The sequence below is a fragment of the Salvelinus namaycush genome, chromosome 5 (assembly GCF_016432855.1).
Source record: "Salvelinus namaycush isolate Seneca chromosome 5, SaNama_1.0, whole genome shotgun sequence".
NCBI classification, from domain to species: domain Eukaryota; kingdom Metazoa; phylum Chordata; class Actinopteri; order Salmoniformes; family Salmonidae; genus Salvelinus; species Salvelinus namaycush.
This window is the reverse complement of record NC_052311.1, coordinates 30,523,171-30,542,919: the sequence shown is the minus strand read 5'-3', so window position 1 is coordinate 30,542,919 and position 19,749 is coordinate 30,523,171. Positions and strand designations below refer to the sequence as shown.

The following is a 19,749-nucleotide window of genomic DNA, read 5'->3' as shown; positions in this document are numbered from 1 at the left end:
CCTTCTCATACTCCAACAATTCCAGTCTTGGTTTTCACTTAATAACAGCCTAATTTCGTCTGTCAAACAGGTTATGTTCTTCCTTATGTTCTTAAATAGGAAGAAATAGGCTCCAACACAAAGCCCTCCTGTTGTTCGTAAAGTCTAAAATAAAGACGGTTGAAATGCCTTCTCAGCACCATGAGCTGTCCATTTCTGATTGAAGTTTCAGCACCATGAGCTGTCCATTTCTGATTGATTGTGCCGCGGCTGCTTCTTCAAGTTTCAGCACCACAATGTAAATTACTCAAATCTGACTTTTTGGGAGGTCAATAACTCTGATAAATAATCCCACATCATGGGAAAGAATCACACATCGATATATAGCCTTATAAGCAACTCCTTCTAAAACACTGAGACATATTAACATCTCATCAATTACAAATGACATGACCCTCCCCTGGACTAGATAAAATACTAAACCCTCCTCTTTAACACTCCTGAGTGGCGCAGCGGTCTCTGGTTTGAATCCAGGCTGCATCACATCCGGCCGTGATTGGGAGTCCCATAGGGCGGCACACAATTGGCCCAGCGTCGTCCGGGTTTGGCCGGAGAGGCCGTCATTGTAAATAAGAATTTGTTCTTAACTGACTTGCCTAGTTAAATAAAGGTTCCATAAAAAAAAACATCTAAATTGACTGAAATTGAAAAATCATGACCCTCCCCCATTTTCCTCCGGGTACCCATTATGTACATTTCAATCCATCTCTTACTCAAATCCTAATGAGGTGTACATTACAACTCAAGTTCCGGTGTTGAAACTTGTAAACAAGGCTGCATGGGATTTCTGTTAATGCAACTCCGTGCAGACGTTGGCAATGTTCACTTTAGGTGTAATGCCGGGAGCCACTTGTGGATTTGACAGCTCTAAAGCAGTTCCACCTTTGACACACCAAAACAACTGTTATGCGGGTGTTGGCTAAAGCGGATCTGATTGAATAAAGCTCTAAGACCCAAACTGACCTCCATATTGTAGGTGAGAACAGACACTCGTATCTGCCCATTCTCCGCACTTGCCTCTATATCAGTAAGCATTCTTTAGATAGGATTCATGTGCTTTGTTGACTCGATGGATGGATTGTGGAAATGGAGAACACTGACTGTAGCCTGCTGTGGTTAGAAAGGAGATGACACATATCAGATTCCAAGACAGTTTCTGCCTCATCAGAACGCTTGTAAACACATCTCACTCACAAGTCTCCTCCTTGGGACAGTCATTAAGGTTGATCGAGTGCCCGGTTTCTTTCCTTGAGTTTTGTAGGCCTAACATTGATTTTAGTTTCAGTTATCGTATATTTCTACAGACTGGGCGAGAGGGGGGGAGGGGGGGGGGCAATTTAGTTAGAATTTTCAATATAACTTAGTTTATTCTAATCAAGAATGGTCTATTTTATTTTTTGGTAAATGATATTTGCTATGTAAAATTATCCTTACTGTATAGCTGCCTCTGTAGACCTAGCTATGAGGTTAGCACTAGCCTACTAGCATACCCGCTAATTCTTAAACAGTGTATTTCTTAAAGGTATTTCAGTGCCAGCTCAATGCTGCTTCTGTAAGCGACGGGAGGTTAATGTGTGCAGACCGGTGTGGCGGTAGGCTACGGATGGTTTCTTGGAACTGATGGCTTTTATGGTTGTCTGTGAATGGAGTACAACTCCATCGAGTTGTCGCGTCGGGGACAACTGTAGCATTTGAGCTTTTCCTAACCTTATTCCAATTCTCCTAACCTGCTATTTTAAATTTCCTAACCTGCTGCGTTAGTTCTCATAACCTGCTGCGTAAAGTCACTTTCATCTAACCACAACCGTATAAGCCATCAGTTGTGAGAAACCATTAGTACCACCACACACACACGCAGGTGGGCCTAAGCGACTGGCTGTTGATGTGTGCAGACCAGCAATATGCTACATTTCTTTACAAACTAAAAACCTCTGTTAATTTGTCCTAAATAACAAGTTATGTCCTTTTTTTTCAAGAACTTTACTTTTATTTTTCATCATTTTTGTACAAAGTTCTGATTAGGCTACCATGACAGAGCTCCTGAAGCAAATACATGCTATACTATTATTAGAATCCTTGACTACTGGTAAATACCATTTATTGCACCGCTCCACCACCGGCATTCAGTACCATCCCTGGATGTAGGGGGCATACCTTCACAACCTTACAAGAACAGAGTGGTTAGAAATGACAAATATTGGATTCCAAGACCTTCTGAGGCATGTTTCAGTCCAGTACGTGTACACATACAATACATCTATAACAACATCACAGAGGACCCATATACAGTAGCTGCACAATCAAGCAATTCCTCATAAAGATCAAACACTGTCAAAGATAGTTTTTATTTTTCTCTCAGAAGACTGATTATTTTGATATAAATTAAATAATTGCTAAGCGTCTAGTCTCCTTGTCAGATTGTGGTATCATATTCCATTGCTTGGGGGCAAAGTATCTGCTACATTGGAAGGTTACACTCAGGTTCATATGAATAACACCAGTGGTTAGAGTCCACTACCAGTCTGGGGAGAGAGTTTTAGTCTTTCTGTCTCTCTGTCCATCCCGTGATATTTCTTTCCAGGTATCAGTGTTCGAGAACAAAGTGACTCGTGTCTTTCCCCAGTCACTGCTCATTGGTTGAAGGGATAAATGTTTTTTTGGTTGAAAGTCCTCTGTATCCTTGTTCTGGATTGCCTGTGATATTTTGGATGAGTTCCTTCACATCCGTAGCCTGCTCTCCTTTCTGGAGATGGCCAAATAGTCCCTGTGTCCTGGAGGAGAACATAGAGTAGTGGTTCGTTTTTTATGAACATTTTATTGGAAAGGAAAAAGGCGCCACGTTTTCTCACCGTAATAAAACATCTTATGTTATTTGTGTAACTATTACAAGATTGAAGTTTTAGCTTTCATCAATGGCCTTCTTAGGAACTCATGAATAACTTCAGGGTGTGTCTTACTTGTCAGCGATGTGATTGACCCCTGGGCTAGGTGTGTGGGTCAGGCTGGCTGGGCTCAGCGTTCATGACTGGTGGGACACTGAATCCTCCTCACAGTTAGACGCAGGGTCAGCAGGATCTGACACACAGGACACATAATGGTATAAGGTATCAACTGTGTTATAATACAGATTATTATACAGATCATTTGGTACTTTTTGTTTAGCTCAGTAGTGATCTCTCATTACCTGTCGTTGCCGTTGGCGACAGCGGCCCCATTGCTGTGCTGAGGAGACAGCGTGGCCGTTCCTCTGCTGACTTCCTGTAGCGTCATACCTGTCTCACTTGGCCCCGCCCTGCAGGAAGAGGTGTGTCCACACAGCAGATCCACCTCCCCTCCACATACTTTCCCCCCACCTGAGAGGGATACAAGACCAGAAGACAAGAATTGTATATTTTGTCCACACAGTCTCACCATTGACCGAGTCTGTAATAAATGAAATGGATTTTTATTTGGATTTCATGTAATGGACATACACAAAATAGTCCAAATTGGTGAAGTGAAAATAATTATTTGTTTCAAAAAATGTGAAAAAAATTTAAACGGAAAAGTGGTGTGCCCATATGTATTCACCCCCTTTGCTATGAAGCCCCTAAATAAGATCTGGTGCAACCAATTACCTTCAGAAGTCATATAATTAGTTAAATAAAGTCCACCTGTGTGCAATCTAAGTGTCACATGATCTCAGTATATATACATCTGTTCTGAAAGGCCCCAGAGTCTGCAACACCACTAAGCAAAGGTCACCAACAAGCAAGCGGCACCATGAAGACCAAAGAGCTCTCCAAACAGGTCAGGGACAAAGTTGTGGAGAAGTACAGATCAGGATTGGGTTATACATTTTTTTCTTAAACTTTGAACATCCCACGGGGCACCATTAAATCCATTATTAAAAAATGGAAAGAACATTGCACCACAGCAAACCTGCCAAGAGATGGCTGCCCACCAAAACTCATGGACCAGGCAAGGAGGGCATTAATCTGAGAGGCAAGAAAGAGACCAAAGATAACCCTGAAGGAGCTGCAAAACTCCACAGCGGAGATTGGAGTATCTGTCCATAGGACCACTTTAAGCCGTACACTCCACAGAGCTGGGCTTTACGGAAGAGTGGCCAGAAAAAAGCCATTGCTTAAAGAAAAGAATAAGCAAACACGTTTGGTGTTCACCAAAAGGCATGTGGGAGACTCCCCAAACATATGGAAGAAGGTACTCTGGTCAGATAAGACTAAAATGGAGCTTTATGGTCATCAAGGAAAACGCTGTCTGGTGCAAACCCAACACGTCGCATCACCCCGAGAACACCATCCCCACAGTGAATATTGGCGGTGGCAGCATCATTAAGTGGGGATGTTTTTCATCGGCAGGGACTGTGAAATTGGTCAGAATTGAAGGAATGATGGATGGCGCTAAATACAGGGAAATTCTTGAGGGAAACCTGTTTCAGTCTTCCAGAGATTTGAGACTGGGACAGAGGTTCACCTTCCAGCAGGACAATGACCCTAAGCATACTGCTAAAGCAACACTCGAGTGGTTTAAGGGGAAACACTTACATGTCTTGGAATGGCCTAGTCAAAGCCGAGACCTCAATCCAATTGAAAATCTGTGGTATGACTTAAAGATTGCTGTATACCAGCGGAACCCATCCAACTTGAAGGAGCTGGAGCAGTTTTGCCTTGAGGAATAGGCAAAAATCCCAGTGGCTAGATGTGCCAAGCTTATAGAGACATACCCCAAGAAACTTGCAGCTGGAATTGCTGCAAAAGGTGGCTCTACAAAGTATTGACTTTGGGGGGGTGAATAGTTATGCAAGCTCAAGTTTTCTGTTCTTGTTTGTGTCACCATAAAAAATATTTTGCATCTTCAAAGTGGTAGGCATGTTGTGTAAATTAAATGATACAAACCCCCCAAAAATCTATTTTAATTTCAGGTTGTAAGGCAACAAAATAGGAAAAATGCCAAGGGAGGTGAATACTTTTGCAAGCCACTGTAGCACTCTCGTCGGTAGTCATGAACTTCTTTGAAAGGCTGGTCATGGCTCACATCAACACCATCATCCCGGAAACCCTAGACCCACTCCAATTCGTGTACCGCCCCAACAGATCTACAGATGACGCAATCTGAAATACACTCCACACCGCCCTATCCCAACTGGACAAAAGGAACACCTATGTGAGAATGCTGTTCATTGACTACAGCTCCTCGTTCAACACCATAGTGCCCACGAAGCTCATCACTAAGCTGGGACTAAACACCCCCCTCTGCAACTAGATCCTGGACTTCCTAACAGACCGCCCCCAGGTGGTAAGGGTAGATAACAACACGTCTGCCATGCTGATCCTCAACACTGGGGCCCCTCAGGGGTGTGTAATTAGTCTCCTCCTGTACTCCCTGTTCACCCATGACTGCGTGGCCAAACAAGACTCCAAAACCATCATTAAGTTTGCTGACGACAACGGAGTGGTAGGCCTGATCACCGACAACGATGAGAAAGCCTATAGGGAGGAGGTTAGATACCTGGCAGTGTGGTGCCAGGACAACAACCTCTCCCTCAATGTGAGCAAGACAAAGAAGACAAACCCCATTAATATCGACGGGGCTGAAGTGGAGCGGGTAGAGAGTTTCAAGCTCCTTGGTGTCCACATCATCAATGAACTATCATGGTCCAAACACACCAAGACAGTCATGAAGAGGGCACGACAAAACCTTTTCCCCCTCAGGAGACTGAAAAGATTTGGTATGGGTCGCCAGATCCTCAAAAAGTTCTACAGCTGCACCATCGAGAGCATCCTGACTGGTTGTTTCACCGCATGGTCTGGCAACTGCTCGGCATCTGACCATAAGGTGCTAAAGAGGGTAGTGTGTATTGCCCAGTACATCACTGGGGCCAAGCTTCCTGCCATCCAGGACCTATATAATAGGCGATGTCAGAGGAAAGCCCATAAAATTGTCAGAGACCCCAGTTACCTAAGTCATATACTGTTCTCTCTGCTACCACACTGCAAGCGGAACTGGAGCGCCAAGTCTGGGACCAAAAGGCTCCTTAACAGCTTCTAACCCCAAGACATAAGACTACTGAACAATTAATCAAATGGCCACCGGACTATTTACATTGACCTGAACCCCCCCCCCCCCCCCCCCCATTTGTTTTGTACACTGCTGCTACTCAGTGTTTATTATCTATTCATAGTCACTTCACCCCTACCTACATGTACAAATTACCTCAACTAACTTGTACCCCCGCACACTGACTCGGTACCTGTACCCCCTATATATAGCCTCGTTATTGTTATTTTATTGTGTTACTTTTTATTATTCTTTTTTACTTTAGTTTATTTAGTAAATATTTTCTTAACTCTTCTTGAACTGCACTGTTGGTTAAGGGCTTGTAAGTAAGCATTTCACGGTAAGGTCTGCACTTGTATTCGGCTCATGTGACAAATAAAGTTTGATGTGATTTGATTTGATTAGACCCCAGAAAAAAAGGATTTTGGAGTTAAGAGTTATTGTGTATGTTCCTTCCCAGTGTATGTTGTCTTTTCCCTTGTTCCTTTTACCTGTCATGAATGAGTTGGGGGATGGTGGCCGGCCCCTCCCCCTGCCGTATCCGTAGTAACCACAGCGCAGCAGGCGGGCGTAGGCGGACCTAAAGTCTCTGTTTAGGGCAGCGTAGAGCAAAGGGTTCAGAGCAGAGTTGATGTACCCCAGCCACTGCACCACGGGGTAGGCTGCTGGGTAGTTCTGCTTCTTCAGACCCATAATGGTAAACAGGGTGAAGTAGGGCAGCCAGCACACCACGAACACCCCGATCACTGCAGCTAGAGTCACTGTGGCTTTGTGTTCCCGTAGAGCCACCGCTGTTACTGAGGTCAGCTGACGAGGGGCTGACGAGGAGCTGTTGTTGTTGTTAAGTCTGGGGTGTGCGCGGATGATGCGCCTTGCCTGCGCCCGGGCGATGCGAAGAATACGGTGGTAGGTCCAGCACATGATCAGCAGGGGGAGGTAGAAGGTTAAGGAGGAGTCCACAACAGCGTACGATGGGTTCAGCTCAAAGTTACACTCTGTCATGTTGTCCCCCTGGCCGCGATTCTGCACGTTGCCGTCCACAGTGTTCCATCCCAGGTGGATTGGCAGGAATGACACGGCTAGCGACACCGCCCACACCAACGCCATAGCAAAGGCAACTCGCCTCGGCAACACCAGTGAGGAGTATCTAAGGGGCGCGGTCACGGCCAGGTAGCGGTCCAGGCTGATGGCCAATAGCGTGAGGATGGAGGCGGTGCATAACATAACATCCAATGAGATGTAGATGTTGCAGATGGTCGGCCCCAGAGGCCAATCGCTGAGCTGGAGGAGGGCGGAGAAAGGCAGGACAAGCATGCCAAGCAGCAGGTCAGTGATGGCGAGGGAGACGATGAAACAGTTGGTGAGGCAGCGGAGACGTCGTGTGGCGCAGACGGCCAGACAAACCAGGACGTTACCACACACTGTCAGCAGGATGAGCAGGGACAGGAAAACACCGAGTATCACCATAGACAGCATCCTCGCTGGTGTCCCAGTCCCAACCCTAACCCCTGTTCTACACCCAGTCCCGACACTTACCTCTGCCCTACACCACTGTGGAGTCCCAGTCACAACCCTAACCCCTGCCCTACAACAACTCAGTCCAGACTAGTGGATAAATCCCTTAGAGAAGATTCATCTTGGTGTGGCTGTATCCATACTGATGTACGTGGATGGACATTCATCTGTGTGTTTGAGCTATTTTCCTTGGTATGTTTGTGTATATTTGATATATGTATATATCCGATTGTATTGGTTTCTGGATGGAGAGGTCAGTGTATCACAGGTCCTCTGAGAGAAGGGGCGATGAGGAGTCCGATGGTTGGTCCAGTATGTGGTGATGGGCTGTAGAACACCGCCCTCTGTTGGTGACTGGTCCACACTGCTCCATGTTATCCATATCACTCAGCTGGCTTTCACATTCAGGTCACAACTTCATCTAGAAACACAGAGCAACAGAAAGTCAGACAGCCCCAAAAACAAAGTAGCATGGCCTCTATACGGCAAGGAGATACTTTACCGTGCTACTTACAAGTGCAGGTACTTCCACTATCAGAAAACAGGAAGCAAATTACAGCAGATGGCAGCAGACGAATATTGCTCACTTACTAAGCTATCAAGATTAGTGAGATGGAAAATGAGGGCAGCAGTTACACATGTCTAGTGGTGGAATATTCAATAAGAGAGACTGATAAGATAACCTGTGTGTGTGTGTGTGTGTGTGTGCGTGTCTGTGAATGTGCGTCAGTAAGTCGCAAGGGGTGTTTGCTCTCCCTCCCTCTTATGCTTTAATGGACATTTGGGACACGCTCCAGGTTTGGAATGTAGAAGTCTAATCACTCAAACAGTATATAATTTACCACCACATGGCGAGAGTGTTAGAGAGGGGGTGGGGGAGGAATAGAAATGGGGGGGCAAGGGTGGTGGAGAAAGATGGAGAGGGTAGAGAGGAGGGTGGAGCGAGAGAGAAAGGGGAGAGAGTAGAAAATAGGAAGAAAGACAAAAGCATATGCAGAGATTCTGTTTGCCTTGACTCTGACCACATATGGAAAGGCACCAAATTGAAGACTCATCTCTTCAGACAGACTTATTTCTCAGATCCCCCAAACACACACACATTCTCACCATAACATATACCTCTACCGATCACACACACACACACACACACACACACACACACACACACACACACACACACACACACACACACACACACACACACACACACACACACACACACACACACACACACACACACACACACACACACACACACACACACACACACACTTTCTCGCTCTGATTCACCCACTTTATGTTTTACTGGAGGACTTTTGGCAAAGCTTCGTTCCCATAGTGTATGTCCATATCTGGGCAGCCCCCAATGTCTATTGCTGGCGTGACATACCCCCACTACAGACTGCCTTCCCACAGACAAGGCACAAAGGGGTGTGTCTGTATGTCTGTTTGACTCACAGTCTGTGAGAACGCATACAGTGCCTTCGGAAAGTATTCAGAGTCCTTGAATTTTTCCACATTTTGTCACGTTACAGCCTTATTCTGAAATGGATTAAATAAATAAAAATCCTCAACAATACACACAATACCCCATAATGACAAAGCGAAAACATTTTTTTTTTTAAATGTTGCTAATTTATTAAAATGTTATAACAGAAATACCTTATTTATATAACAATTCAGACCCTTTGCTATGAGACTCGAAATTGAGCTCAGGTGCATCCTGTTTCCATTGATCATTCTTAAGATGTTTCCACAACTTGATTGGAGTCCACCTGTGGTAAATTAAATTGATTGGACTTGATTTGGAATGGCACATACCTGTCTATATAAGGTCCCACAGTTGGCAGTGCATGTCAGAGCAAAAACCAAGCCATGAGGTAGAATTAATTGTCATTAGAGCTCCAAGACAGGATTGTGTTGAGGCACAGATCTGGGGAAGGGTACCAAAAAAGATTCTGCAGCATTGAAGGTCCCCAAGAACACAGTGGCCTCCGTCATTCTTAAATGGAAGAAGTTTGGAACCACCAAGACTCTTCCTAGAGCTGGCCGCCCGGCCAAACTGAGCAATCGGGGGAGAAAGGCCTTGGTCAGGGAGGTGACCAAGAAACCGATGGTCACGCTCACAGAGCTCTAGAGTTCCTCTGTGGAGATGGGAGAACCTTCCAGAAGGACAACCATCTCTGAAGCACTTCACCAATCAGGCCTTTATTGTAGAGTGGCCGGACAGAAGCCACTCCTCAGTAAAAGGCACATGACAGCCCGCTTCGAGTTTGCCAAAAGGCACCTAAAGACTATCAGACCATGAGAACAAGATTATCTGGTCTGAAGAAACCAAGATTGGAGGAAACCTGGCACCATCCCTACAAGGAATTATGGTGGTGGCAGCATCATGCTGTGGGGATGTTTTTCAGCGGCAGGGACTCGGAGACAAGTCAGGATCGAGGCAAAGATGAACGGAGTATAGTATTGAGAGATACTTAATGAAAACCTGCTCCAGAGAGCTCAGGACCTCAGACTGGGGCGAAGTTTCACCTTCCAACAGGACAACGACCCTAAGCACACAGCCAAGACAATGCAGGAGTGGCTTTGGGACAAGTCTCTGAATGTCCTTGAGTTGCCCAGCCTAAGTCTGGACTTGAACACGATCGAACATCTCTGGAGAGGCCTGAAAATATCTGTGCAGCAAATCTCCCCATCCAACCTGACAGAGCTTGAGAGGATCTGCAGAGAAGAATGGGAGAAACTCCCCAAATACAGCTGTGCCAAGCTTGTAGCGCCATACCGAAGAAGACTTGAGGCTGTAATCGCTACCAAAGGTGCTTCAACAAAGTACTGAGTAAAGGGTCTGAATACTTATGTAAAAGTGACATTTCAGTTTTTTATTTGTAATAAATTAATAATAAATAATAAAATAACATTTTATTAATAATAAAAAACAGTTTTTGCTTTGTCATTATAGGGTATTGTGTGTAGATTGATGAAAAACAACAACATTTAAAGCATTTTAGAATAAGGATGTAACCTAAGAAAATGTGGGAAAAGTCAAGTGGTCTGAATACTTTCCGTAGTCACTGTATATCTGAGATATTGTACCTTCTGCAGCCCTCATCCTCCACGTACAGTACAACCCTCGTTCTGTCAGTCACATTCTGTTAAAGGTCCCCAAGGAACACACATCCCTGTCGCTCCTCTTTTCACTTTGCTGCAGCTAGCGACTGGAACGAGCTGCAAAAAACACTCAAACTGGACAGTTTTGTCTTCATCTCTTTATTCAAAAGCTCAATAATGGACATCCTTACTGGCAGCTGTGGCTGCTTCACGTAATGTATTGTTGTCTCTACCTTCTTGCCTTTGTGCTGTTGTCTGTGCCCAATAATGTTTGGACCATGTTTTGTGCTGCTACCCTGTTGTGCTGCTGCCATGTTGTGCTGCTACCATGTTGTTGTCATGTGGTGTTGCTACCATGCTGTGTTGTCATGTGTTTCTGCCTTACTATGTTGTTGTCTTAGGTCTCTCTTAATGTATTGTTGTGGTGTCTCTCTTGTCGTGATGTGTGTTTTGTTCTATATTTTTATTTTTAATCCCAGCCCCCGTCCCCGCAGGAGGCCTTTTGCCATTTGGTAGGCCGTCATTGTAAATAAGAATTTGTTCTTAACTGACTTGCCTAGTTAAATAAAGCGTAATTATAATAAATGAATACAAATACATGTTCAGTACATCTGTGTGTTTAAAGAACTATGGTGTTCACGTTTCTCTATGTGTATTACTGAATTGATTTGACTTCGGTATCTTATCGGTGTGTGTTGGAATTTGAGAGAGAAAGTGTATGATATGATTGTCTAAGATATGAACACAACACCTCAATACAATGTAGAACCAGGAACAGATATAGCCCTTGGTTCACTCCAGACCTGACTGCCCTTGACCAGCACAAAACATCCTGTGGCGCACTGCATTAGCATCGAATAGCCGCCGCAATATGCAACTTTTCAGGGAAGTTAGGAACCAATATACACAGGCAGTTAGGAAAGCAAAGGCTAGCTTTTTCAAACAGAAATTTGCATCCTGTAGCACAAACTCCAAAAAGTTCTGGGACACTGTAAAGTGCATGGAGAATAAGAGCACCTCCTCCCAGCTACCCACTGCACTGAGGCTAGGAAACACTGTCACCACCGATAAATCCACTATAATTGAGAATTTCTATGAGCATTTTTCTACGGCTGGCCATGCTTTCCACCTGGCTACCCCTACCCTGGTCAACAGCCCTGCACCCCCCACAGCAACTTGCCCAAGCCTCCCCCATTTCCCCTTCACCCAAATCCAGACAGATGTTCTGAAAGAGCGGCAAAATCTGGACCCCTACAAATCAGACAGGCTAGACAATCTGGACCCTCTCTTTCTAAAATTATCCGCCGCAATTGTTGCAACCCCTATTACTAGCCTGTTCAACCTCTCTTTCGTATCGTTTGAGATCCCCAAAGATTGGAAAGCTGCCGCGGTCATCCCCCTCTTCAAAGGGGGAGACACTCTAGACCCAAACTGTTACAGACCTATATCTATCCTACCCTGCCTTTCTAAGGTCTTCGAAAGCCAAGTTAACAAACAGATCACCGACCATTTCGAATCCCACCGTACCTTCTCCGCTATGCAATCTGGTTTCCGAGCTGGTCATGGGTGCACCTCAGCCACGCTCAAGGTCCTAAATGATATCATAACCGCCATCGATAAGAGACAATACTGTGCAGCTGTATTCATCGACCTGGCCAAGGCTTTCGACTCTGTCAATCACCACATTCTTATCGGCAGACCCAACAGCCTTGGTTTCTCAAATGACTTCCTCGCCTGGTTCACCAATGACTTCTCAGACAGAGTTCAGTGTGTCAAATCGGAGGGCCTGTTGTCCGGACCTCCGGCATTGTCTATTGAGGTGCCACAGGGTTCAATTCTCGGGCCGACTCTCTTCTCTGTATACATCAATGATTATGCTCTTGCTGCTGGTGATTCTCTGATCCACCTCTATGCAGAGGACACCATTCTGTATACCTCTGGCCCTTCTTTGGACACTGTGCTAACTAACCTCCAGACAAGCTTCAATGCCATACAACTCTCCTTCCGTGGCCTCCAACTGCTCTTAATTGCAAGTAAAACTAAATGCATGCTCTTTAACTGATCACTGCCCGCACCTGCCCGCCCGTCCAGCATCACTACTCTGGACGGTTATGACTTAGAATATGTTGACAACTACAAATACCTAGGTGTCTGGTTAGACTGTAAACTCTCCTTCCAGACTCACATTAAGCATCTCCAATCCAAAATTAAATCTAGAATCGGCTTCCTATTTCGCAACAAAGCATCTTTCACTCATGCTGCCAAACATACCCTCGTGAATCTGACCATCCTGCCGATCCTTGACTTCGGCGATGTCATTTACAAAATAGCCTCCAGCACTCTACTCAACAAATTGAATGCAGTCTATCACAGTGCCATCCGTTTTGTCACCAAAGCCCCATATACTACCGACCACTGCGACCTGTATGCTCTCGTTGGCTGGCCCTCGCTTCATATTCGTCGCCAAACCCACTGGCTCCAGGTCATCTATAGGTCCTTGCTTGGTAAAGCCCCACCTTATCTCAGCTCACTGGTCAACATAGCACCACCCACCCATAGCACGCGCTACAGCAGGTATATTTCACTGGTCACCCCCAAAGATAATTCCTCCTTTGGCCGCCTTTCCTTCCAGTTCTCTGCTGCCAATGACTGGAACAAATTGCAAAAATCACTGAAGCTGGAGACTCATATCTCCCTCTCTAAATTTAAGCACCAGCTGTCAGAGCAGGTCACAGATCACTGCACCTGTACATAGCCCATCTGTAAATAGCCCATCCAACTACCTCATCCCCATACTGTTATTTATTTTTTTGCTCCTTTGCACACCAGTATTTACATGCACATTCATCTTCTGCACATCTATCACTCCAGTGTTTAATTGCTAAATTGTAATTATTTCACCACTATGGCCCATTTATTGCCTTACCTCCCTTATCTTACCTCATTTGCACACACTGTATATAGACTTTTCTATTGTGTTATTGACTGTATGTTGAATGAGAACTTGTTCTCAACTGGCTTACTTGGTTAAGTAAAGGTGAAATAAATGTAAAAAAGAAAACGTGATACGGCCAGTCGGACACACAATGGTTGCGCTCATGTAAGCTGATCCACAATGGCTGACGTCATTGACACATATTGTTAGTCAGACCTATAGTAGTAAGACACAAAATGGATACTCACTGTGATACACAGAGTATCAGTCACACCTGCGGTAGTGTACATCCTGTCTGTGGTGGATTGCAACTTTGAGGAGAATTTCAGACTTGTATATACAGTTGAAGTCGGAAGTTTACATACACCTTAGCCAAATACATTTAAACTCAGTTTTTCACAATTCCTGACATTCAATCCTAGTAAATATTCCCTGTCTTAGGTCAGTTAGGATCACCACTTTATTTTAAGAATGTGAAATGTCAGAATAATAGTAGAGAGAATGATTTATTTCATCACATTCCCAGTGGGTCAGAAGTTTACATACACTCAATTAGTATTTGGTAGCATTGCCTTTAAATTGTTTGACTTGGGTCAAACGTTTCGGGTAGCCTTCCACAAGCTTCCCACAATAAGTTGTGTGAATTTTGGCCCAATTCTCCTGACAGAGCTGGTGTAACCTAGTCAGGTTTGTAGGCCTCCTTGCTCGCACACGCTTTTTCAGTTCTGCCCACAAATGTTCTATAGGATTGAGGTCAGGGCTTTGTGATAGCCACTCCAATACCTTGACTTTGTTGTCCTTAAGCCATTTTGCCACAACTTTGGAAGTATGCTTGGGGTCATTGTCCATTTGGAAGACCCATTTGTGACCAAGCTTTAACTTCCTGACTGATATCTTGAGATGTTGCTTCAATATATCCACATACTTTCCCTCCCTCATGATGCCATCTATTTTGTGAAGTGCACCAGTCCCTCCTGCAGCAAAGCACCCCCACAATAACGATGCTGCCAGCCCCGTGCTTCACGGTTGGGATGGTGTTCCTCGGCTTGCAAGCCTCTCCCCTTTTCCTCCAAACATAACGATGGTCATTATGGCCAAACAGTTCTATTTTTGTTTCATCAGACCAGAGGACATTTCTCCAAAAAAGTACAATCTTTGTCCCCATGTGCAGTTGCAAACCGTAGTCTGGCTTTTTTTATGGCGGTTTTGGAGCAGTGTCTTCTTCCTTGCTGAGCGGCCTTTCAGGTTATGTTGATATAGGACTCGTTTAACTGTGGATATAGATACTTTTGTACCTGTTTCCTCCAGCATCTTCACAAGGTCCTTTGCTGTTGTTCTGGGATTGATTTGCACTTTTCGCACCAAAGTACATTCATCTCGAGGAGACAGAACGCGTCTCCTTCCTGAGCGGTATGATGGCTGCGTGGTCCCATGGTGTTTATACTTGCGTACTATTGTTTGTACAGATGAACATGGTACCTTCAGGCGTTTGGAAATTACTCCCAAGGATAAACCAGAGTTGTGGAGGTCTACATTTTTTTTCTGAGGTCTTGGCTGATTTCTTTTGATTTTCCCATGATGTCAAGCAAAGAGGCACTGAGTTTGAACGTAGGCTTTGAAATACATCCACAGGTACACCTCCAATTGACTCAAATGATGTCAATTAGCCTATCAGAAGCTTCTAAGGCCATGACATAATTTTCTGGAATTTCCAAGCTGTTTAAAGGCACAGTCAACTTAGTGTATGTACATTTCTGAGCCACTGGAATTGTGATACAGTGAATTAGAAGTGAAAGTTTAGAAGTTTACAATCTGTAAACAATTGTTAGAAAAATTACTTTTGTCATGCACAAAGTAGATGTCCTAACCGACTTGCCAAAACTATAGTTTGTTTACAAGAATTTGTGGAGTGGTTGAAAAATGAGTTTTAATGACTCCAACTTAAGTGTATGTAAACTTCCGACTTCAACTGTATCTTCGAAGACCAATTGTTGTTGCGTCATACAGAGATGAGTTGACCTGTTATTGTTAGATAGACTTGGTCTTTGCCCCAAATTACACCCTCTTCCCTACACGCACTACTTTTGACCAGGGCCCTTTAGGAACCCTATGGGCCCTAGTCAAAAGTGGTGTACTATATATGGAATAGGGTGCCATTTGGGACTTAGACAGTATTTTGAGACATTATAAATAGTGTTTAGTATTTTGGGGGGGTCTGTGTATACATTGTGTCACGACACAGTGACAGGACAAGGATTTATGCTAAGTGGAAGTGACCTCACGTGACCTTTTAGATGATCTACATTCCAATTCTCTTGACCTGAGTTTACTTGTGTTATTTCAGGACCATTGAAAGGTGAAAGGTCTGCATGGGCTTGAACCAGTTGTTTTAAGGGAAGCAAAGGAACGATTTATCTACCTAACCGTCCAGCTAAAGGAAGCCGTTCTTGCATAGCAAGTTGGAATCCAGACAAAGAGTTTCAGCTGTGTTTTTTTCTCTAGAGCTGGTCCTGGAATGACTAATGAGACTTTTTCATTTTATTTATCTAGGCAAGTCAGTTAAGAACAAATTCTTATTTACAATGACAGCCTAGGAACAGCGGGTTAACTGCCTTGTTCAGGGGCAGAACAACAGTTTTTTACCTTGTCAGCTCGGGGATTTGATCTAGCAACCTTTCGGTTACTGGCCCAATGCTCTAACCACTCGGCGACCTGCCACCCCAAAGTGCCAAGACAGTATGATTGGTGAGATGCTTTGAATACCAATTTAAAAAAAATGTTGTTAGTGTGATCAAACACCTGTGTCTTAACAAGAGATTTGCCTGAGAACCGAGCTGTCAGGTAAACTGTTTGGAGTGTTTATCCAACTGGATAAAAAAAAAATATTTATAACCAGACGTAGTTGTTTCTGTTTCTCTTTCAGCCAAATCTGTTTCAGCCCATTTCTACTGAAATAGAAACACAAACAGATCCGTCGGGTTTCACTCTATAGACAGATCATCCTCTCACACTCCCTCATTCTCAGGTCCAGAGAATTGGTGACCTCTGTGTTTGTCATTGTGTTCCCAGTTACATGCAGGTTACGTGTACACTGTATAACAACAGTGCATGTGACTGGCTGAGTGAGTTGAAAAGTCCTTTTTGGTAGCTTATTAATAAGCTTCAGAACAGATCACCTATAAATGGGTTTTTGAACTTGGTCAAAAACAGGTATTGATAGTAAAGGCATTTATGTATTCAGCTCCTGAGGAAGTTATGTGGTAGAATTTGACCGTTTAATAGGTTAGCATTTTTGTTACCGGCATTAAGTATAGATCTGACGTCACCTGGTACAAATGTACTCACTTGTCACTGACATTGGAATAAGAGAACGTGTAAAACTCACCGCAGTCTCAGTGGTACTCCAACTCCTGTACTGTGTCATCTCTCTCTTCTTTCCTCCTCTCTGCTCTAACGTTACTCGACTCCGTCAGACTGTATGGGAACCAAAGACTCGTTCATGATGCGGGTGCGCGCATGTGTGTATGACTCATTTTCTCTTGCCCCCCCCCCCCCCCCTTGTTCTCTTTCTCTCTTCCGTGGTTAATATACTTTGACAATAACATTAATAGTCTTCCACTTGCATATAAATACAATTTATAATTTAGTTTCATACCTGTTCACAATGCATGGTAAACAAGCTGTCCTCCAATTAGGGAAGCCTTTCAAAACAAGATGCCAGTTAGCATACAGATCTGAATTAGCCACGGTACTTTGGTACAACTCGCCCCCATGCTTAGCAAGTTAATTCGATGCTAGCTCTCATGCTATCCTTCAACGTCTCTTTTCTGTCTTCCTCATATACAGCATTATACTACTTTTCACAAGAGCTCACCATAGAGTGTCCGTCCTTATTTGAGATTTGCCCCGGGACTTTTGAGAGGACTGGAATGTTCTTTAATGGGTCATTTTAAGGAGTCTCAGACAGCTGTTGTGTATTTTTACTGGTATTAGATGGTATTTTGTTAGTCGAGAACACGCAGCTTTCAGAGTTAGCAGAGTTGTTCTCTCTGGAATCCCTTTTTGCTGATCTTTTTCAATATTTTCATGTGGGTCTCTTTTTCTCTGTCTTGCATTCCCTATCAATCTTTTATTTACCTTTTCCCCTCCTCTCGTTTGCTCTGTCTGTCTGTGGCTGTTGCTCTCTCTCCCCCACAACTTATTTTCTATCCAAGTGTCTATGCCTCACTTCTCCTGCTTACATATGGGTTCACCTACAAACACACATCTCTGTCCCTTAATCACCTTACCTGACGACCTCTCTCCAGCCCCACCAGACCCCACACACCTGTAAGCTCCACCCTATTTTCTCCTTGTGAGTCGCAAGGTGTCTGCCTCCCTCCTGTTATCAGGTCAAGGTGATAACGTATCACAGTGCACACACACACACACTGGACAATTCAGTCCCATTCAAAATCCTATTTTCCCTAAACCCTAACCTTTTACCTAACCCTAACCCATACTCTTACCCTAACCCTAACCCATACTCTTACCCTAACCCTAACCCATACTCTTACCCTAACCCTAACCTTACCCCAAAACCTAACCTTAACCCTAAACCTAGCCCTAGGTCCTAACCCTAAACCTAGCTCCTAATCCTAACCCTAAAACTAACCCTAGCTCATAGCCCTAACCCTTAACGCAATTCTAACCCTAACACTAATTCTAACATTAACCCTAAACCCCCTAGAAATAGCATTTGACCTTGTGGGGACTAACAAAATGTCCCTAGTTGGTAAATTTTTTGTTGGTTTTCTATTCTTGTGGAATAGTTAAACATGTCTGCACGCACGCACGCACGCACGCACGCACGCACGCACGCACGCACGCACGCACGCACGCACGCACGCACGCACGCACGCACGCACACACACACCACACACACCACACACAGCCACTTCCTGTGCCCCAGATTAACCACATGATAAATCAGCTAAATAGTGGAAACTTGTTTGAAGTGTTTTTTGCAAACCTTGTTTTTATTTATTTATTTATTTTATTTTACCTTTATTTAACCAGGTAGGCCAGTTGAGAACAAGTTCTCATTTGCAACTGCGACCTGGCCAAGATAAAGCAAAGCAGTTCGACACATACAACAACACAGAGTTACACATGGAATAAACAAACATACAGTCAATAATAAAGTAGAAAAAGTCTATATACAGTGTCTGCAAATGAGGTAAGATAAGGGAGGTAAGGCAATAAATAGGCCATGGTGGCGAAGTAATTACAATATAGCAATTAAACACGAGTGGTAGATGAACAGGATATATATATAGATATATATATGAATGTGCAAGTAGAGATAATGGGGCGCAAAGGAGCAAGATAAATAAATAAATACAGTATGGGGATGAGGTAGTTGGATGGGCTATTTATAGATGGGCTATGTACAGGTGCAGTGATCTGTGAGCTGTTCTGACAGCTGGTGCTTAAAGCTAGTGAGGGAGATATGAGTCTCCAGGTTCAGTGATTTTTGCAGTTTGTTCCAGTCATTGGCTGCAGAGAACTGGAAGGAAAGGCGGCCAAAGGAAGAATTGACTTTGGGGTGACCAGTGAGATATACCTGCTAGAGCGCGTGCTACGGGTGGGTGCTGCTATGTTGACCAGTGAGCTGAGAAGGCGGGGTTTTACCTAGCAGAGACTTGTAGATGACCTGGAGCCAGTGGTTTTGGCTACGAGTATGAAGCGAGGGCCAGCCAACGAGAGCGTACAGCTCGCAGTGGTGGGTAGTATATGGGGCTTTGGTGACAAAACGGATGGCACTGTGATAGACTGCATCCAATTTGTTGAGTAGAGTGCTGGAGGCTATTTTGTAAATGACATCGCCGAAGTCGAGGATCGGCAGGATGGTCAGATTTACGAGCGTATGTTTGCATGAGTGAAGGATGCTTTGTTGCGAAATAGGAAGCCAATTCTAGATTTAATTTTGGATTGGAGATGTTTAATGTGAGTCTGGAAGGAGAGTTTACAGTCTAACCAGACACCTAGGTATTTGTAGTTGTCCACATATTCTAAATCAGAACCGTCCAGAGTAGTGATGCTGATCG

At 44.2% G+C, this 19,749-nt stretch overlaps 1 protein-coding gene across 1 annotated transcript; it reads right to left on the bottom strand.

Moving 5' to 3' along the window:
• Positions 1–3,104: 3,104 nt before the first annotated feature.
• LOC120047073 (histamine H2 receptor-like) lies at positions 3,105–7,575 on the bottom strand. The gene is made up of 3 exons (XM_038992621.1): positions 6,591–7,575; positions 3,224–3,392; positions 3,105–3,114 (listed from the first exon to the last, which is right to left on the bottom strand). The coding sequence occupies exons 1-3, from the start codon at positions 7,573–7,575 to the stop codon at positions 3,105–3,107; spliced, it is 1,164 nt and encodes a 387-aa protein (XP_038848549.1).
• Between the last annotated feature and the right edge of the window lie 12,174 nt (positions 7,576–19,749).

What these genes read in the sequence shown, in the direction of transcription:
- LOC120047073 (XM_038992621.1), bottom strand. Translation starts at nt 7,575, where the DNA reads ATGCTGTCTATGGTGATACTCGGTGTTTTCCTGTCCCTGCTCATCCTG. An exon ending in CCCCAACTCATTCATGACAG is followed by an intron (nt 3,393 to 6,590) that starts GTAAAAGGAACA and finishes TATCCCTCTCAG; the next exon opens with GTGGGGGGAAAGTATGTGGA.